At 37.5% G+C, this 20050-nt stretch overlaps 1 protein-coding gene across 20 annotated transcripts in view; it reads left to right on the top strand.

Moving 5' to 3' along the window:
• The window catches only part of ARHGAP28 (Rho GTPase activating protein 28), a 257341-nt gene that overhangs the window by 176665 nt on the left and 60626 nt on the right, over nucleotides 1-20050 (top strand). For 16 of the 20 annotated variants that reach the window (XM_077900033.1, XM_077900028.1, XM_077900031.1 and 13 more), the window contains 3 exons: nucleotides 3963-4055; nucleotides 9356-9448; nucleotides 17014-17103. In XM_077900033.1, coding sequence (XP_077756159.1) covers nucleotides 3963-4055; nucleotides 9356-9448; nucleotides 17014-17103 — 276 coding nt within the window. The remainder of the gene's footprint in view (nucleotides 1-3962; nucleotides 4056-9355; nucleotides 9449-17013; nucleotides 17104-20050) is intronic. The other 4 variants (XM_077900019.1, XM_077900020.1, XM_077900018.1 and 1 more) reach the window with 3 other exon arrangements.

The raw sequence follows: 20050 nt of genomic DNA, 5'->3' as shown, positions 1-20050 counted from the left end.
AGGTAAACTGGTATTTAATTCCAGCAAAGGCAGAAAGAGGACCACGTTTGTTGTGGGCATGGGGAATGGCCCTGAGTGTTCTTTCTCCTGCCCATCGTCGTCTTCTCTCTTCCAGTCTTGCTGCTGAAGCTCCATTCCAGAGTGAATAGAGAATAAATGTGTAGCGGGAAGAGTGGTTGTGGGTGAAAGGAAGTCCATATATTCCAGAGAGTAGAAGTCTTGTGCTATCCTGAGAAGTTTAGGATTTGAAAATCAGTGAAAGCCTGGCATTGTATATGCAGATTCAGCATTCAGATTGTTCTTCATCAAAAATGTAAAAAACCACATAAAGTTAGCTTTAAAAAAAATGGTATATATACAATTATATCAGGCCTGATAAACATCTTCATGGATTTTCTTCCTCAAAAATTCAACATCTGCTTCTACAAGTAAGTAGACTTGGAAGTTTCTTAGAAATGTACCTGAACCTTTTAAGTTTCCTATCTGAACTTGACAGCATAAATATCAATTTCTCTCTCCCTCCTTCTCTTTCCCAAAGTACCTGCCTGTCCTGGTCTGTCTCTTTGTGTGCTTCTCTTCCTTCTTCCTTCTCTGTCTCTATGTGTGTGTGTGTTTCTCTGTTTCTCCCACTCCCCATTCTCTACTATTCTTTCTTTCTTTCTTTGTCATAATTTATGTGCATTAATAAAACAGTCACCTGAAGTTTCCATTTCACTTTCTTAATGATTTAACATCACGGGTTTCATAAGGTGAGTTTGCATTAATCTTAGACGTAGGAATCTGACTCAGTGAACTTACCTTGTGAAGATTTAAATTTAGTAATTTAAAAGACAAATATGTAGATTTTGGTAGTCTTTTCTTAATTTTTTGCACATTGAACCCCATGCTGAGAATAATTTTCCTCTAGAATTTTGGAGATACTTATCTATTGTCTTCTTTCGTGCACTGTTGGCTGTGGGAAAGCACTGTATCTCTACAGATCATTCCTTTGTATACAGATGTGGAAGCCTTTTGAACCTTATGTTTATTATTGGAACCCTGCAATTTTACCAGTTTTACCTTTTTAAAACATCCATCCTGGTCATTGCTAAGTGAGCTCTTTCAATATGAGAGCTCATTCATTCTTTAGGTTCTACATATTGTCTTCTAACATTTAAAACCAGCATTTATTCCCTTCTTTTTCTCACTTATCTCCTGGAACTCCTGTTAGATAACTGTTACATTGTTTAGATTGAACCTCAGTATCTCTTAAATGCTTTCTTGTTCTCTAAGCTTTATTGTGTGTATGTTTGTTCTGCATTCTTGGCTATCCCTTCAACAATTTTTTTTTAATATAACAGTAATTTGCCCATAGTGGTATCAATACTTCAGGCTTTCATTAATTTTTTAAAAAATTAATAGCCATATTGTTAATTTCCTGAAGCCTCTCCTTTCCCCTGACTTCCTCTGTATTTTAATGATCTACTCTTGTTCCTTGGCTGCAGGAGCCTCTTTGTATTCTCCATGTACTAAATTAAGCCTTAAATTCCAAAGTGGTCTTTTCCTTGAATTACTGTTTTTTTTTTCAGGGTCATCTGTTTATTTTTGGCATCATTACATTACTATTATTTGGTTGTTTTTCTTTTAAGATTTTATTTATTTACTCATGAGAGACACAGAGAGAGAGAGGCAGAGACACAGGCCGAGGGAGAAGCAGGCTCCCTGCAAGGAGCCCCATGTGGGACTCGATCCCGGATCCTGGGATTACGCCCTGGGCCAAAGGCAGATGCTCAACTGCTGAGCCACCCAGGCATCCTTATTTGGTTGATTTTGATCATTGGAGTTGATTACTATTAATGGAGGACTAGGTTGATTGATGGATTGATTGTTGAGTATAGGTAAAGACTGTATGTTTCCTATGCAGACTTATGTAGACTTATTTTCTTCCTGAAACTCTCCTAGTGGATGTACTCTTGGCCTATGTGAGTGGACAGTCAGCTGTTACACTTCACTTTAAGGCAAACGAATACGGTATCAGTGCCAAAGTAATGATAATCCTAAAGAACTATAATTTATTTGCTTTTCATGCAAACCTGGCTTCCTTTTTTATACTTCTGTCTTACTTCTATCTATATTCTTTTAGAAAGTTCCAGTGAAGGGCAATTTAATTTTCTGTCCAGGACCGCTACACTAGGACAACTCCCCTCCCACCTCTAAGGCAGGCACTCATTTTGTCACTACTTGTTGGGTTTTATCCTGTAATCACATTTAGCTGCTGCCTGCTGTTTAGTATTAGAAGGAGGGAAGGTTTCCTGGCCTCTTTATTCAGAAAAACATTCTTCAGTTACTCTGGCCACTGTCTTCAGAATTGGGGAGGCCTTGCTGTTCTTTTTACTCTCATACTGGATATGTGTTTTTTCTAGATCAGCATTTATCTTCTACACATTTTTCTTTGTAGCTTTTTTCAGGCTGAGGTTTTCCTCTACCCTTATCAAACCATTCTTGCTTGCTTTTTATCTTCCAGGAACATCCAACAATTTCTGTTCTGCTAATGGAAATCTTTAGTGGTTTCTAGATCTACTCTTTGAAGAAGGTATCTCTTTTGACACTTTCAGTGATTTGGTGGGGGAGGAGAAAGTGGTATGTGAATTTCGCTATCTTGATCCAATTTTCCTATGCTGATTCTTCAGTAGTATTTAGTTGTTCCTTCCAAAAAATGTGTTTTTCCTTATTATTATAAAAATAGTACATAATCTTTACTGGAAAATATGGGCAAGCAAGGTAAAAAAAATGACTGCTTCTATAGGACTAAATAAAATTTTATGATTTAATTAAATATCCAATAAATATAATTTTCAGAGGAATTCTAGCCATAAAGGAATAGAATATTTAACCCTTGTGTTAGCAGAGCTATTATACACTAAATCAGCCTCTGGATACATAATACAAAGACTACAGTACTACTATTCATCATCAGCAGAATTTCAGTGCCCAAATACATTTGTTTCTGAAGATCTGAATCAAATGTTTCTCAGTAACACATTCAATCAAGCAACACAGTCAATCTAATTTATTTCCAGTTTTGTAATTGATAAACAACTAGTCAAGGGTGGGACTGACATATTGCGTAAATATAGTCATGCACCCTGCATTTATTTATTTAATTTATTTGTTTGTTTGTTTGAGAGAGAATACATTCATAAATCATAAAAATTTTCAGAGTCCAGTATGGGGCTCGATCGCATGACCCTGAGATCATGACCTGAGCCAAAATCAATAGATGGATGCTCAACTGATTGAGACACTCAGGAGCCCCATCATGCACCCTGTTTTTAAAAACAATTATATTGCCTATATACACATTTCACTTCATGTAACAGAAAACCCAAGAGATCATGAGTTATACAAATACGGATTTATTTTTCTCTCCTTAGGAAGAAGTAAAGGTAGGTGTTCCTTTGCTTTAGCATGAATCCGTCTTCCTTCTAGCTTTCTATTTTGTCATTCCTATATATCCTTCATCCTTTTGCTTATAAGTTTGTTGGGCCACTCTTAGCACTATATTCATGTTCCTGGCCATTCCTGGGACTTGTCTTTCTGACCTTAGTTTCCTGGAAATATTACTCTGTAGAATTCCAGTTACCTTTAATTGCCCAGAAATGTAATGTGATCATCTAAGCTGCAAGAGAACCTAAGAATTCAACAATTTTTTTTAGTTGGACACAAAAATCCCCGAAAAAAAAAAATCAGGATCCTTTCAAGGAAGCCTGGTGATTGGGTTTGGAGTAAACAGTTAATAGTATTGTCCACAGAGACCAGTGCTATCATTATGCCTAAATGTAGTAGACTCTCAGTGTTGGTGCACAGCAGTCAGCTCTGTGGATCTCTCCACAAATCTGTGTGAATGTACACATATTTTGCAGAATACATAATTAAACGCACAATTACCCTGAATAAAAATGCACTTTCATTTTTCTTAATAGCCAGATGATTTTTGTTGTATACCAATTCCTCTTTTGGATGTGACCCTGGATGAAGAAGGGATATCAGCCATTCCTTGCAGAAATGGGCAACTGGTAAGATAAAGCAATGGGACTTAAGAGTAAGGAGGCTAGTAAAAGGAATTATTTTGAGGCAGCCAGGAAAACTTGAGTGAAATGCCTACTTGCCTTATAACAAAGAAGACAGAGACTCTTAAACTCAGGAATAAATAATTAATTAGTTAATCCACAAACAACTACGTGGCCTGTCTGCACCTCAGTAACAAAACCACAGCTACAGTTCCAGCCCAAGCCAGAAGTCAACATGTCAGGGAGGTCATCAGCTAAACTTTTGTTCTTTTTGCTGAGCACCTAATGGGATGTCTTATGCTGCTCTGCATGTATCTTTCAATATTGATTTAATTCTCGATATAAGAAATACTTTGGCATTTCAGTTATTTTCTCATTGTAAATATTTTATGGGAGACAGCACTGTAGCATCTTAAATGTGTAACAGTAAATGGGGAAAAGTACACTATCTAGTACAGGAAGTAAACACATTTCATCAGAACCTACTTTGTCTATTGTAGTACAGAGATTCAAAGAGTGCTAACCTGAGTTCATAACTGCCAAGGACATGATCGCAGTAGAAGGCTTTTTTCTTTGTGAGATGAATCCCATGCCATTACCTGTACCACTTGGCATAAGGCCTGGTTCCTCTTACTGAAGTGATGCACCCAGAGTAGGAGACATAGAAGGACTTGGGCTTACTGACATCTGCCTCCACTTGGACTCATGACAGCAGAAAATTTACTATGAGAGGTTTTCCTCTGCTATGACTTTTATGTTACCTTCTCCTGAACTCTAGTTTTTTTTTTTCTTCCTTGATCTAATGAATAATGATCTTTAGTTTCTATATCATTTAATTTCATCTTACTCATATTTTACGTGGGACATTCTGTCTCTTTAAAAAATGTCCCAACACAGGCTAGCTCTTAGTTCCTTCCAAATTTTGCTTAAAGGTTTGGATGTGGCCAGTTTCTGTTGTGTTCTCTGTTTCTTGAGGGTAGGTCAAGTTCTGGAGGTGGAATGTGGTCATCCAGGCTGTGAGCAATCCTGTTTTATAAATTTTGTCACTAGGTTTTTTTTTTTTTTCTGATTTCATTATTTTCTCACAAGAGTATTAATTCCATTTAGTTAGAAGTCTTTACTCTTTCTGTTGAATCGGCAGCAAGTGTCCTCAGGTTTTAGATTGCTCCTGCATTGTAGGGAGTATTACATACCTTACTTCCAACCAAGACTCTTGATTCAAGTTGTGATTCCTCTCTGCTCTTTATTCCTTCAGACCAGCCAGAGGAGGGGCATGCAGAGTATATACGAGTGTTCTCAAATAGTGGATTTCTATCAGCCTTTTCCTAGCTGACTCTGTCCACTATTTTGATTGCCTCCTCTTCACCCTGTGGGTTAGGGAGTGATTCCCACGCTAGCGTTATAGGGGTGGCTTGACACTCAAGAATGGACAGACAACATCAGTAGCAATTTATTATCACATGTTCTCACAGCCTGGGGAGGAGGACACTGCACAAAGCCACACATTGGGTGCACTTGGGAACAGAGTGAATAACCAGGGGCTGTAGGAAGCAGGCTTTGTAGAGTGAAGTACCCTTTAGTTCCCACGGGAAGATATGATTGGCTTGTTTGAATAATTCCACCAGCTGACAGGGAACCAAAGCCCATTACTCAGGGATAAGCAGGAATTGTTTCTGGTCCCCTGGATAAGGAGCATTGTCTGTCTAGGGGAGCTTATATGAGGGAGTAGAGTAGGAGGGGAGCTTGTAATTAGACCACTTATTCTTCCACCTTTACCAGTTGTCAAGGCAGAATGGAAAAGTGAGCTTTACTTGAAGTCTTATATACCACCCCCAACACATCACCCTGGCCATGGACTCTCATAATTAGTCTAGGCTTATTTGGTTTCTTTTCCCTTTTATCACTATTTTGTGTATTTCAGTTCCCTGAAGGCATTATCACCTTTTAAAGGTGAATAAAGGGGCATATTTGGTGCCAAACACATGTGAAGAAATCTTGCAGTGAGACAGCAGAGAACGTTAAAGTTTCGTTCCAGCCCTACCTCTGAATTACTGGCCAGTTTCTAGAATGAAAAAGCAAGTACTGTTCTTCTTCCCAGGATTACGGTGAGGGCTAACATAGTAGAGTGACTACAGAGAATAGTACAAACATTAATTTGCATAATCATATATTTTACAAAATGTTACATCTTAGCAGATTGTGCCTTTTATCCTTTGAGCAAATCTGGAAAGAAATATCTGTGGTTATTAAATTTTTCATATCCAAAAAAAAGCTTAAATCCTAAATTGGTGAGTGCTAGACCCTACATATTTATTTTTTCAGAAATGTGTAAATATTAATCTCTTTGCTTTTTCATATAATGTTAATGTTGAGAAGTTTGATGTCTTTCTAAATCTTATTCCTTTATTTGTATCCTTCTCTCATTTTTATATTTCTGGAAGCCTTTTACATATATCATTAGTGTTGGAGCCCTGAACTGTCATCAGGATATGACATCCTTTCTTTAAAACTATTTTTTTATTTTTATTAGTTTTTAAAGGTTTATGTATTTATATATTTGGGAGAGAGAGAGAGAGAGAGAGAGCTCAAGTGCATGTGTTTGTGGGTGGAGAGGTTGTAGGGAGGGACAAAGGAAGAGAGAAACCCAAGCAGACTACTGAGCGCGGAGATCCACACAAGGCATGATCTCATGATCTTGAGATCACAACCTGAGTAGAAATTGAGAATCGGATGCTCAGCTGACCACACCACCCAGGTGCCCCTGACATCTTTTTTAAAAATTATGATGAACATGTAGTTTTTCGTTTCTGAAGAAGGTTCCTTTTATTTCAGTACCAGGCATTCTCTTTCCATTATTTCTTTAATTATTTTATTATTTCCATTTTCTCTATTCTCCCTTTCATTGCCTTCATGTTAAACTCACATAGTTCTCAAATTGTCTGTTATATTTCCTTGTCTTTTTTCCTATCTGCTCTGTATGCTAGATTTTATCTACATCATTTAGTAGATTCCTAATGCTCATTTTTGCCATGAGTGGTTATAATTTAGCCTCTACTGATTTTTAATTCAGTAGTCATACCATTAATTCATAAGAACTCCTTCTTTTTCACTGACTTCCCCTTTATTGTGGTAGTCCTGATTTATGTTATAATATCTTCTCAAATCTCTCTGAAATTATTTTAAGCCTTTTCCCTTACCTCGTTTTTTTTCCCCGAAATGTTTATCACTGTACTTTTTTAGAATGGTGATTTTTGGCCATGAGTGGCTTTTTCATTACATTAATTTTCTCCAATGGATGGTTTTTGGTGATTGATTTATATTTATTAATGGGATAAATTGACTCATCAATGACTTAGGATTTGTTGTTGCTATATGATTTCTCTGCCATGATATAGATATTTTCCCAAAGGATTCTTTATTGAATAAGAGGGCTGATTTGGGGCACTGTGTAAGTCAGTAAGGTATGTGAACAGTGTGTGAATGGAAGTTCGTTTAACTGTACGTATGGGTGAGTATGCACGCTCATGTGCACATGTACACACACACACACGAGCACATAACAAAGGGAAAGAGTTGAATGACTTCATTTCTTGCTATCCAAGACAAAACTAATGTTTTCCTTTTTTTCTTCCTTCCTTGACTTTCATGGAGGTCCAGAATAATCTGATATTGAGATGTGTTTTGATCTCAACCCTGGACGACTTCCCAAGGCAGGTGGTTCACTTCACCACAGTGCTGCTGCCTGCTCTTCAGTGTAAAGAGAGCCTTTGGGAGGTCTTTATAGTCCTTCCACTGAAGAAACACTTTATCATAAATTATTGTGGCCATTGAGCTAAAGCCCATTCCTGCTCTTTGAAATTTTCACACTGAGCTTACTTGGTTGTTTGTATGTTTGCTTTTTGTAGATTTACCCTTTCCTTGCCAGCAGTGTTGTTTTATGCTGTTCTTAGGCTAAGTTCTGTATAATTTCAAAATAAATTGTTTACATTTTACTTCCCAGGAACTTCCAAGAATTTCTTACTTGTTATTAGGACACCTTAGTGGTTTCCAGTGCCATTTGCAGCTGTTCTTATAACAATACACACCTTTCTCTAATTCTGAGTGATTGTTGAGTGGTGTGCTCTCAGTCTTCTGTCCTGACATGGTTTCTTGTACTGCCTCTTTAGCATTGTTTCCACTTCAATACGGATGTCTGTTTTTCTTAATATAATGCATACACTTTGAGGGAAAGTTAGAAAATATGGGAAAGCAGGTGAAAAATAACAGTTCCTGAAATCTCATGTAGAATTAATGGTTTCATTAATATCCATTGTGTTTAATTTGGCAAAATATTGTTTCAGTCATGGAATAGAATAATTGCATTTTATTTAGGGGAATGCCATTGTATCACAAATGCTGCTAAAAACCTTAAAGTATGTGCACAAGACCTATAATGCTATCTATCACAATCAGAATAGTCTCCAAAATACCCTTGCTGCATAATGAAAATTAGAGCTTTTACAATATTCAGTGAATGGGAATGAAATATTTGGTTCAATCATAATGTATTTGTGAGATTGTCAATCCAACGTATTTCCAGTTTCTTAATTGAAAAAAACTGACTACTCTTGCTGATTTATAAATCATTACAAAAAGTCATAAAGTCTGATTTTAAAGTGGCATAGTTTAATCAGTAAGCTTCATGACTTAGACAATTAGAGATTTATTGTCCTTACAAAATAAGAAGTCTGAGGCTGGTGTGGCTGATATCTTTTAGCATGGATCTACCAACTTTTTCATCTTTCCATTGTGTACCACTTTAGCATATGGACTAATATTTAATGCTTATAGAGTATCTGGGCATCTCAGGCACCATGTCCATGTGATGAAGAAGCATCAGTGGATAGATCCGCTTTAACAAGAAAACATTAGCTTTCCTAGATGCTCTACCAAGTAGGAGTCTACTTGTATCTCATTGGTCATAGCCATTATATGATCACACTTTAGTCTTTTTAGTTTAGCATAGCATCTTGGAGCAGATCATGATACTCATAACTTAAAGAAGAAAAGAAAGGTGGATTTTGGCTGGCAATTAACAGTGTCTGCTTTTGAGACCCAACTTCTTCTGTAAAACACGGCGCGTATAAGGATTAGGATAATTGTGGATGAATTGGTGAATGCCATTACCGTTGCCCAGGTAGTCATTAACTCCCATTTATCACCACATGGCTATACATTTGTAGAGTCGTGTGTAATGTATAATTGAATAAACAATCATGTTGGGACAGATATGCCTGGATACAAATGATTTTCATTTCTCTCATTAGCCAAGTGACCCCTGTGACAGCCATACTGCTCAGTTGGATGGCACCCAGGAGGAAAAAGAGCTGCCAGGAGTTATCAAAACAAGTGGTTCCTTGGTAAGTTACAGCAGGAAAACTGGGGGTAAGGATGAATGAAGAAGTCATTTTTTCAAGACAATCAAGCAAAACTTCAAAATGGCTCACCATTATTAAGATGGCTGGACAGCTACAGCTCTCAACGTACCTGTTTACCTTTAATCAATTTGCAGGAAAATACTCAGTAGTAAATAAAGCCAAGCTTAATAGTTAAACCCACAAATAACTGCATTCTCTATAAAAACAGATAAATACCCAGAAAACCAATGATTATGTGCCTTTTCTGGGGGCAGATCTAGTTTCTTTACCTTTTTTCTTTTATTAAAAAAAAATTCTCCTAAGAGTGTTCATTCCATTAATCTGTTGGAGGAGAGGCAGGTGTCCTCATGTGTCCTCTATTGCTTATCCAGTGCAAGGGGAACATGAGGCCTTCTGACCATACCTGTAACCCCAGGTGTCCAGTGCCTCCCTTACTTTCCCATCTCCCTACTTGCCGCATCTGCACTTCTCCTCCCACATGACTTGGAGAAGGCAGAATGGGCAAGCCTGAGGAGGAGGATGGAGCTTATATCCATTTCCAACCAGGAGAGGTGATTTCATTTATGGTTCAGCCCAGAGCCTTTTCTCACAGGTTTCTATGTGCTTTCCTATTGTAAGCTATCCTTTCTCTGGTTTGATGGAAGTTACATAGTTTCTTTTCTTTTTTCTTTTTCCGTCCTTATATTCCTTCTGCTAACTTCCTCCCAGATAGCAAAAGACAGGATGGTGGATCCAATAGGTTCTCTCCTTCCTTACATGGTGTTGGGAGAGTCTTTGTTAGGATATGCATATATTGAAAGTGTGGTTACTCACACTTTTGGTTGTCTTCTCTCATAATTTGAATATGATAGTTGTCTTTTTCAAAATTTTCTTCATTTATTTTCTTCATTAGTGTTTTTTTTTTAATTTATGATAGTCACAGAGAGAGAGAGAGAGGCAGAGACACAGGCAGAGGGAGAAGCAGGCTCCATGCACCGGGAACCCGACGTGGGATTCGATCCCGGGTCTCCAGGATCGTGCCCTGGGCCAAAGGCAGGCGCCAAACCGCTGCGCGACCCAGGGATCCCCATTAGTGGTTTTTTGATGAGAAGGGGGGTTGGATTATAGAAAAGAATTTATATTATTCCTAGAGTATCTCTGTCCAGTCACCACTCAATGTAAATGTTGCTGGGAATCCTTTTTCCTATTATTGTTATGTTTTGTTCACTGTATTAGATTTTAGGAAAGAGCGATTTGATCATCTGATGTAACTTTCCCATTTAATCCCAGAATATAACCCCAATTGTTTATAGAAATAATATAAAATTTCCTTTGCTATTAAAAATTATCCCCAATCTGCTCCCTGCTGGTATTTAACCTTTAGTTCCCTTAACCACGCAAATCTTTACTTCTGAAAATAAATCATCTTTTCTCTTTCAAGAATATACATTGAGCTTTCCAGTAGTAGAAATTTTTTCGGTCTTTTCTTATCTTTTAAAATGGGAAAGAGATTTGAATAAACACCTCACCAAAACTATGTGGATGGAAAATAAGCTCATGAAAGGTGCTCAGTATCATTAGTGAGTGTGGAAATGCAAATAAAGCCTCGGTGATTTATTTCCACATAACCTGTGGAATGACTAAAATGAAAAAAGCTGACCATATCAACTGGTGCTAAGGCTGCAGAGCAACTGATGCTCTCCTGCACTGCTAGGGGGAATATAAAATTGTCCATCCACTTTGGAAAATAATTTGGCAACTTCTTAAAATGTTGTGCATATACCTACCACAGACCCAACTATTCTCCTCGTATGTAATGTATATTTATACAAAGGCTTATTCACAAATGTTTTCTAGCATAATAGCCCAAAACTGGGAACAGTTTTTATCTACAGGTAAATGGATGAACAAATCTGGTATATCCATACAACGGAACATTACTCAGCAATACAAAGCAATGAACTATTGATAAGTACAATGTAGATGAATCTCAAAGTAGTTATGCCATGTAAAAGAATCCAGACCAAAAGGATTCAATTTATGTAAAATTAAGGAAAATGTAACTAACCTATAGTGAGGGAAAGAAGATTGTGATTACCTGGGGACCTGAGAGTGGATGAGGACAGGAAGGAAAGAGGGATTGACAAAAGGGTATAAGAACATTTTTGTGGTTTCAGTTTTGTTCATTGTTTTTTGACTGTAGTGATGGTTTCACAGGCCTACATATTTCTCAAAACAACCTCAAACTGTGTACTTTACCCTTTAAATATTTGCAGTTAATTGTACATCATACCTCAATAAACCTTTAAAAAAGAGTCCGTATTACATCTTACAATTTTATTAACATCCACAGTATTTATTTTGTGATAATCTACTTAAAATAAAGAAATAGTCTATGTATTATATGTGATTCACCCTTGACTCTAAATTGCAGATGCCACTGAATTTGGGTATTTACAAAAGTCTTACAACCCAGTTTACCATCATAACAAACCTCTGCAAATCACTCCATATATAGATAAAATGTGCAGGCTACATAAATGAATTAGTCATTTGAGGTGTTAGTTTATTCAAAAAACAAAGTAGTTAACCTTGTTTATTTCCAGTGTCTTAAGTGAAAATCAAATGGCTGTCCCTGCTATTGATTCATAACTCACTGCAGAATAGAATCATTGCATGTGTTAAAACATGTCAGTTATATCTATGTTTGCTTCATGGAAAATAAAATCTAAAGAACTTTGATTTAAACAAGAAGGAATTTGTGTTAGTCACAAAATGGGTAAACTAACGGTGGGTAGACTAGTGCTGGTACAACTGCAAGACAGTGCAGTGCCAACCTTAGCATGAACTTCTGACTTTTCCCTTTTATGTTGCCAACATAGCATGCAGATTTAATCCTTATATTTATAAGATGGTTAGCAAACTCTAGATACCATGTTGATGTTCCTGATAGGAACATGTGTCAACTGATTGACCATTACTAATAGAAAATCTTAGCTGTCCTGGAAAACCTTTATAGTAGAATTTCTTATTGATCATTGACTGACTATTGCACTCTAACATTATTTGTTTTTCTTTTATTTTAGTTGCCTGAAACTCACTTCTTCATAAATAAGTTTTTTTGTTTACCTTGCCAATTCTTGAATTTTTAATTTATTTTGAATTTATTCCTGGAGTTATGAATTTTAATAAGGATCTTCCCTTTATTTCATTCATTTTGGCCTCTGCTTGGCAGGTTCTTTCTACCTGTTTCATTCCCTCCAGTTTCTGGACACTCAATTCTCTTATGTCTTAAGTAATCTTTTTTCTTCTCATTTTCTGTGTCTCCATCCTTCTAGAACACATGTTAGATGATTGTTGCTTTGCTTTAATTGAATTTCAGTATCTTCTCCTTTATTTTTTTTAGGGGATGGGGAGGTGGGGAAGGGAAGGGCAGTGGTAGAGAGAATCTTAAGCGGGCTTCATGCCTAGCACTCCATCTCACGATCCTGCGATTTGATCCCAAATCAAGTCGAATGCTTAACCCCCTGAGCCACCCAGGCACCCCTGAATTTCATATCTCCTAAATTTGCTCTCATGTTAGTCTGTTTGCTGTGTTTCTTCGTCTTTATTTTCCAGATTAGTAGTTTTTTCCTTGACATGATTGTGATTTTTTAGCTTGTCTCACTCTTTTTCTAAATTTCAGTGAACAAAATCTTATTTCTCAAGAACAACTTTTTTTTCCATTAGTATAGCTGTGGGTTCTTGGTTCATAGTAGCAATAGCCCCTTAAATCACACTGAAAAGAAGAATTAATTTTTTTTTAGGAAATCAAATCATTTTATTTTTTTTACTGAGGTATAATTTACAAACAATAAATCATGTATTTTAGGTCTGTAATTCAGTTAGTTCCAACTATATGTTTTTACCCATATAACCACAAGTCCATCAAAAAAGTGTAAGTCTGTCAAAAGAAAGAACGTTTTCATGACTGCAGAATCTCTCTGAGGACTTTTCCACCTGACTGTCCTCCTCTGCCTAGGCAAGCCCTCTGGTGATTTCTAACACCTTAGGTTGGTTTTAACTCTCATAAAAGTGGAACTATAAATACAAAATGCACTCTTGTGTCTGGCTTTTTTCATTCACAGTAACTTTTAGGTTTATCCATTTGCTGCATGTGATGGTAGTTTGGTTCTTTTAATACTACTAGTAATCCATTACATAAATAAACTACGATTGGTATATCTGTTCACGTGATGATGAACATTTGGATTGTTTCCAGTTTTGAGCAATTATGCCTAATGCCACCATGAACATTCATTTCATGTAAAGGATGTGTATTATCATTTCTCATGAGGTAAAGATGCAATGTAATTTAAATTTTTGGCCAAAAAGACACCTACAGGCCATCACCCATAGCTCAGCCGCCCACAGGCCATTACCAATAGCTCATAAAATCAGCAAGGAATAGTTTAGTAGGTAAATAAAAAATAACTAAATTCTATCTTTTAAAACATCTATAGGGAGAAACAACAACAACAAAAACTAATTTCTGAGTATGTATCCCGGGTAAAGGATGTTGTCAACTAAAGCTTGGTCCTCAGGGGTGAGCTCATACATAACAGACTACCATGTAAATTTTTTTTCAATACCCTCAGTATCAACTAAGATATAAATATTTAGTTTTTTCCAGTTATTTTTCAAATATAAACATCTTGTGTAGAGAAATGTCAGCTTTGAGAATGTGTAATAATAAGTGACGCAAACAGTGAAGTGTCTGCCTAAGTGAGAACCATCTGGTCCGGGAAGTGCAGATCTCCTGATGGGGGCGGGGGGGTGCAGCCTGTGTTTCAGGTTTTAGGTTTTTCCCCCAGTGCAAAGAGAGCTTCTGACCAAGACTGTGGATCCAGAGTGTTTTTTCCTGTCCAGCTCCCCAGTCCCTCTCTTGTACTGCCATCCATTGAGAATACTGTCACAGCAGGAGGGTGAGATGACCCACCAGATACTCCATCCAAGGAAGGATAGGGTGGAAAGTGTTCTACAAGGCAGAAGGTACCAGCACACTGTCAGGTGAAACTATAGCACTGTGGTCTCTAAAGTCCTCTGTAGAATCATAGTACAGGACTTTATTAATTTTTAATTGATTAGTAAATTGTTGTATGCTTCCTCTGCACTTGAGCAGATCAGTTTTCCCAAAGGCCAAGATTACTGATTGTGTGTTCTTATAAGTGGGGTGTACTTGACTTTGAGGTGTCAGAGCAGGCAGATAGTAAACATTATTCCCAGATGCCAAACCGGTGACAGGGATGAAGAACCTAATTTATTACTTCCAGGCAAAATTGGTTTCATTTCAATCTCCCCTCCATGTCTTTTGTTGCGGCCTGCTGATTTCCTTCTCTCTTAGATCCGTATATTCACAGTGGGAAACCCCCCCTCAGGGCAATTAGTTCATTTTATTTGGGCTACATTTTGGGAGATTTTCTGGCATTGTATTTAGGGGTTATCTACATATTTAAGGGGCTGGTCCACTTGGCTTCTATTTTGCAAACCTTTTAACTATTTACTTGGGACCCTTTCTATTCCTTGTACAGTTCCGTATTACGTGTTTTTCTCCTCCCTCTCTAGAAATATTTTATGCTACTCTTGGGTAGAGAGTTTTATTTTACCAAACCAATTATATTTGTTTTTTTATCTAGAAATTTCTGAGGTGGTCTGCTGTGGAATTCTTTGCTGGTTTCCAGTGCTATCAAAAATGTCCTCCTTTAAAAACATAGATGTTTTCTGCCACTTTCAGTGATGGAAATGGGAGGGGAGTAGATAATTTTCAGTCCGCTATCTTGACTTAAATTTCTTATACTAGTTCTCAGGTTTTATTTGTCCCTTAAAAAAAAAGGTTCTTGGGGCGCCTGGATGGCTCAGTCAGTTAAGTGTCCCTACTCTTGATTTCAGTTCAGGTCATGATCTCAGGGTCATGAAATCAAGCCCTGCTGTGAGCTCCACGCTGGGTGTGAAGCCTGCTTAAGATTCTTTTTTCCCTTCTCCTACTGTCCTTCCCCCTACTCATGTGTGTGCGTTCACTCTCTCTCTCTCTCAATAAAAGACTCTTTGTTCATTTTATAATAAAGTAGCCTATTGTCTATAAGAAATGTAGAAAATGTAGTCAAGCAAGGTGTGTGATAGGTTTTTATTTTGTTTTTGGAGCAAGAGAAAGAAGTGTAGGGGGGGGAACGGAGGGAGAGGGAGAGAGAGAATCTCAGACAGGCTCCATGCCCAATGCAGAGCCCAACACAGGGCTCCATCTCACGACCCTGAGATCAGATCACTAAGCCATAGTGCTTAGGTGACTGAGCCACGCAAGTGCCCCAAATGACAGTTTTTTTAAAAGAAAAAAATACTGTATGTCTTCATAAGTATCAAATACATTCTGTTTTGTAATAAGCTTCCTTCAGTAAAGAATATTTATGTCTTAAATTTTAGTGAAGCCATTGCCCACTAAATAAAAAAATCTCTTATTTCTAGCTTTATAAATGAAAAACATAACCTGATACTGTTGCTACTGAATTCTGGGCACTGCAAAAGATAATCATGGGGAGTGTTTCAAAACTAAGATTAGACGTGTTTGGCCATATGTAATGGAAGGGTTGGAGTTGTTTTGCTTCACATGGAGATTTGGTGGTCCAAGTCTGGCAAGGTATTAGATGATGCCTTAGCACAAACCCAAGTGGGCTTGATCCTCTACCTCTGTTGTCCATTGCCATGGACATCATCCTTATTCAAATAAGATAGCTGGCAACACTAGGCTGTCACCTGGAGTGCTATCATGAATGTACATGAGCTGAACCTATTCCTTTTGGTCAGGAAAGCCTAGCTGTTGTGGAAGCACTCTTGGTAAAATTACATTTACCTCTCATTGAACACACTTGTCACATGATCACTCCTAGCTGCAAAGAAGCCATTTTGTAAGGAACAAAATCTAATCCAAGGAGTACTTACTCAAAATGACACATTTACTAACACAAGATTTCAACTTAGAGGTGACAGCCTAAAGGTCATTGCTATGCTATTCCTATCATGTTACTGAATATGCCTAGAAATGAAGTTCTTTGGTTTAACTCCTGGAATGAAACCAAGATACTGTTAAGGAGGGATGCCTGGGTGGTTTAGTGGTTGAGCCTCTGCCTCTGGCTCAGGGTGTGATCCTGGGGTCCTGGGATTGAGTCCCACATCAGTCACCTCGTGGGGGCCTGCTTCTGCCTCTACCTGTGTGTCTGCCTCTCTCTGTGTGTCTCTAATAAATAAATAAATAAATAAATAAATAAATAAATAAATCTTTTTAAAAAAGATATTGTTAAGGAAAAAAGGAGTTTGTGGCAGACAATAGCAGTGTCTGATACAGGGGCCAGTGTGTCTGTCAAAGGGCCTGGCATTTAGGTACTCATAGCAGTGTTCTCTAAAGGACAGAATACATTTGTCCCTGCCCAGGCAGTCACAACTTCGTATAGTGTCACACACATCTAAACATATATACATAGTGTAATACACAGAAGTGTTAACCTGAATAAGAAGACTACTTTTATTTTTCCATTTAGACAGATGATGCTTCTCTCAACAGTACCACCCTGTCAGGTGGGTCCCAAGATGAAGAAGGGAGTTTCATAGTTCCCAGGAGTGGCTCTGTGGTAAGTCATCGCATGCCCAAATAGTTGCACATTGGGGCAAAGTTGAAAGTTCAAGGCAGGAAGAAGCGATTTCTTCAAAACAGATAAGAAAAACTTGAACTGAGATTGCAGAGAAACCACAGCTTCCAGGAGACCCACTGACATTTTAATAGGAAGTAGGAAACTCAAAACTGAGGAATGACTAGATCTCAGTTTCAAAAAGAACTCCATAAATTAATACCACTGTAGTCAGAAACCAAAGGATGTTCTCTGCGTATATCAAGCCTGGGGAGGAGTCTGTTACTATTTGTCCTCTTGGCTGTGTTCACACCAATAATCCGGCCTTATTCTGCCATTTAACCCAGAAGTCCTTTTTCTCTGCAGGATAGATTAGAAAGCCTTCATCCTGATACTGAAAGCGTTACTGCCTTAGATCTCAGGCAGGACTCACTCATAGACATCCTCCACTTCAGACACATTCACTCTCTTGGCCTTGAGTAACAGAACTTGTACCTTTCTTTTGTCAGAAAATCTTATCAGTCTCTCACCCCCACGCCTCTGCAGAACCACTGGACATCCCCACTTGGTGTCTCTGTGCAGGTGCTCTGCCAGGAGGTGATACGGTGCCCTGGAAGTAGTGAGAGACCCTGTTCAATGATATTGGTTTTTCGATGGCAAGTTGATGGCTGGCAAAAGCACATCAGTCATGGAATTGGAGGAGGCCCATTCACATGAACCTCTGCACAGTAGTTTCTTATCTGTCTTCCAGTTGCAGACAAAGGATGGTTGATGTTCACATGCACAGCACACTCAGTAGATTCCCCATTGTTCAGAGAGACAATGCTGTTAGCCCCAGGTGAAGGAGCTTTTCTGTTGTGTTTTTAGATTTTTGGTTTTGAGGTTGCTTTGTTACACAGTGATCACATAAACACCATAAAAGAATGTGACATTTGTCAATGAGTAACTTATCAATAGCCCTACAGGTTATGGCACAGATGGGCTAGGGCTTACTCATAGTGACTGACCTACCAGGCTCTAAATTCAGCTGCTACTTTCCTATTTAAGATTGTGCATTGACATGCAAATGAGGGAGCATGTCTTTGTTTTAGATAATTTCGAGTGCACCCTACTTACTGATGGATGGAAACAAAGTAAGTCATCCACAAACTCTGAGAGCTACTGAAGTGAGGAGTTACCTATAATAGACCTTTTGCAGGGATCCCTGCGTGGCTCAGCGGTTTAGCGCCTGCCTTTGGCCCAGGGCGTGATCCTGGAGTCCTGGGATAGAGTCTCGCGTCGAGCTCCCTGCATGGAGCCTGCTTCTCCCTCTGCCTGTGTCTCTGCCTCTCTCTCTCTTTGTGTGTCTCTCATGAATAAATAAATAAAATCTTTTAAAAAAAAAATAGACCTTTTGCAGTTGTGCTGTGATGCCCCTGTGACTGGAGACTCCTGCTGTAATAAGGCTTTTGCACAGGATCCTGTATTGTGTCTCAGCTTGGTGGTACCATGAGCCCAGGGCACCATCCCCAAACATTTGTCTCAATTCTGCCTACATGATCCCTCTACATGCTCATCGGAGACCTGTGGATTTTGTCTTGTAAAGTGAGAATATTTCTACTCCGTTCTTTCCCTGTTACTACTTCCTTAGTACGGAAACTCATCATCATCTTTTTTTGTTTCTCACAAAACTATCTTTTATGGCTTCCTTTCTGAAAATTCTTTTTAATTCTAAGAACTTTTCATTTGACTTTATAATTTTTGCGGATTATCTGAAATAGTGAAAGTTTTCTTTACTCAGTCCTTAAAATAGTAATTTTATTTCTTTTCCCTGTCTTTTTGGACTGACCACAATCACTTATTACACTAAATAATAATTAATGGGGATCATTTGATAAGTTTTTGATTTCCTCATGAATTCTTCCAAGTTTCATTATTAAGAAGAATATTAGTTCTAGGTTTCTGAGTCTTGTAGTTGTTTTTATCAGGACTAGAGATTGAATTATATAAAGTAATTGTTCATCATCTATTAAAATAAGTATATTTTTCTTTGTTAAGCAATTTCTTTAGAAAATTCTGAAGGGAATTTAGAGGGACTCCCAGGTGGCTCAGTGGTTGAGCATCTGCCTTCGGCTCAGGTCCTGATCCCACGGTCCTGGGATCAAGTCCTGCATCAGGCTCCCTCTACTTGTTCTCTGCCTCTCTGTGTGTCTCCCATGAATAAATAAATAAAATCTTACAAAAATAATATTCTGTTTATAAGTCTTTATAATATTGAATTATAATTTTGTTGCTAAAATAAACCCTACTTATTAATATTATTCTTTTATTACATTATGTAATATATTGTACTATTTTCGCATTTTTAACAACTATTAGTGGGATTCTAATAGCGGGGTTAGCCTATATATAATTTCTTTTTGTTGTTACAGAGTTATACTAATCTTGGAATGAATATGTTAAGACTTTGAAACTTTTTTCAGTATTTTGGATCCAGATATTAAACTTTGGTGTAAATATATAATCTATAAACTCCATTATATTTAAGTTTGTATTGTAATATTTTTATGAAACCTCCAAGGTCTGGCATCAGTGTAGACAGTGTTTTGATTACTTTTTCAGTGAATATGGTTTTGTAGTTATATTCCTTTCTATCCTAAATGGTATGAGTTTTGGTAATGTATATTCATTGCAGCAAAACATTCAGTTTATTTAGCATTTTATTTTTTTTTTATTTTTTTTTTATTTAGCATTTTAAATATATGATGTTTGTGTACACACACATATATAAAAATATACACACTTATTTAGGTGTATAATTTTTAAATTTTCTGTGAGGTAGCTATTTTTCCTCTTTTGTTTCTAATATTTATGTCTTTTATCCCAATTAGAGCTATAATTGCCTATATCAGCAGTACTTTTTAGGAAGTCACTACCTTTAATTAATGAGGTATACCTTTTCTGTTGTATT

The sequence above is a fragment of the Canis aureus genome, chromosome 6, assembly GCF_053574225.1.
Source record: "Canis aureus isolate CA01 chromosome 6, VMU_Caureus_v.1.0, whole genome shotgun sequence".
NCBI lineage: Eukaryota > Metazoa > Chordata > Mammalia > Carnivora > Canidae > Canis > Canis aureus.
Note: the sequence above shows the minus strand (reverse complement) of the source record. Positions and strands in the feature narration are given on the sequence as shown.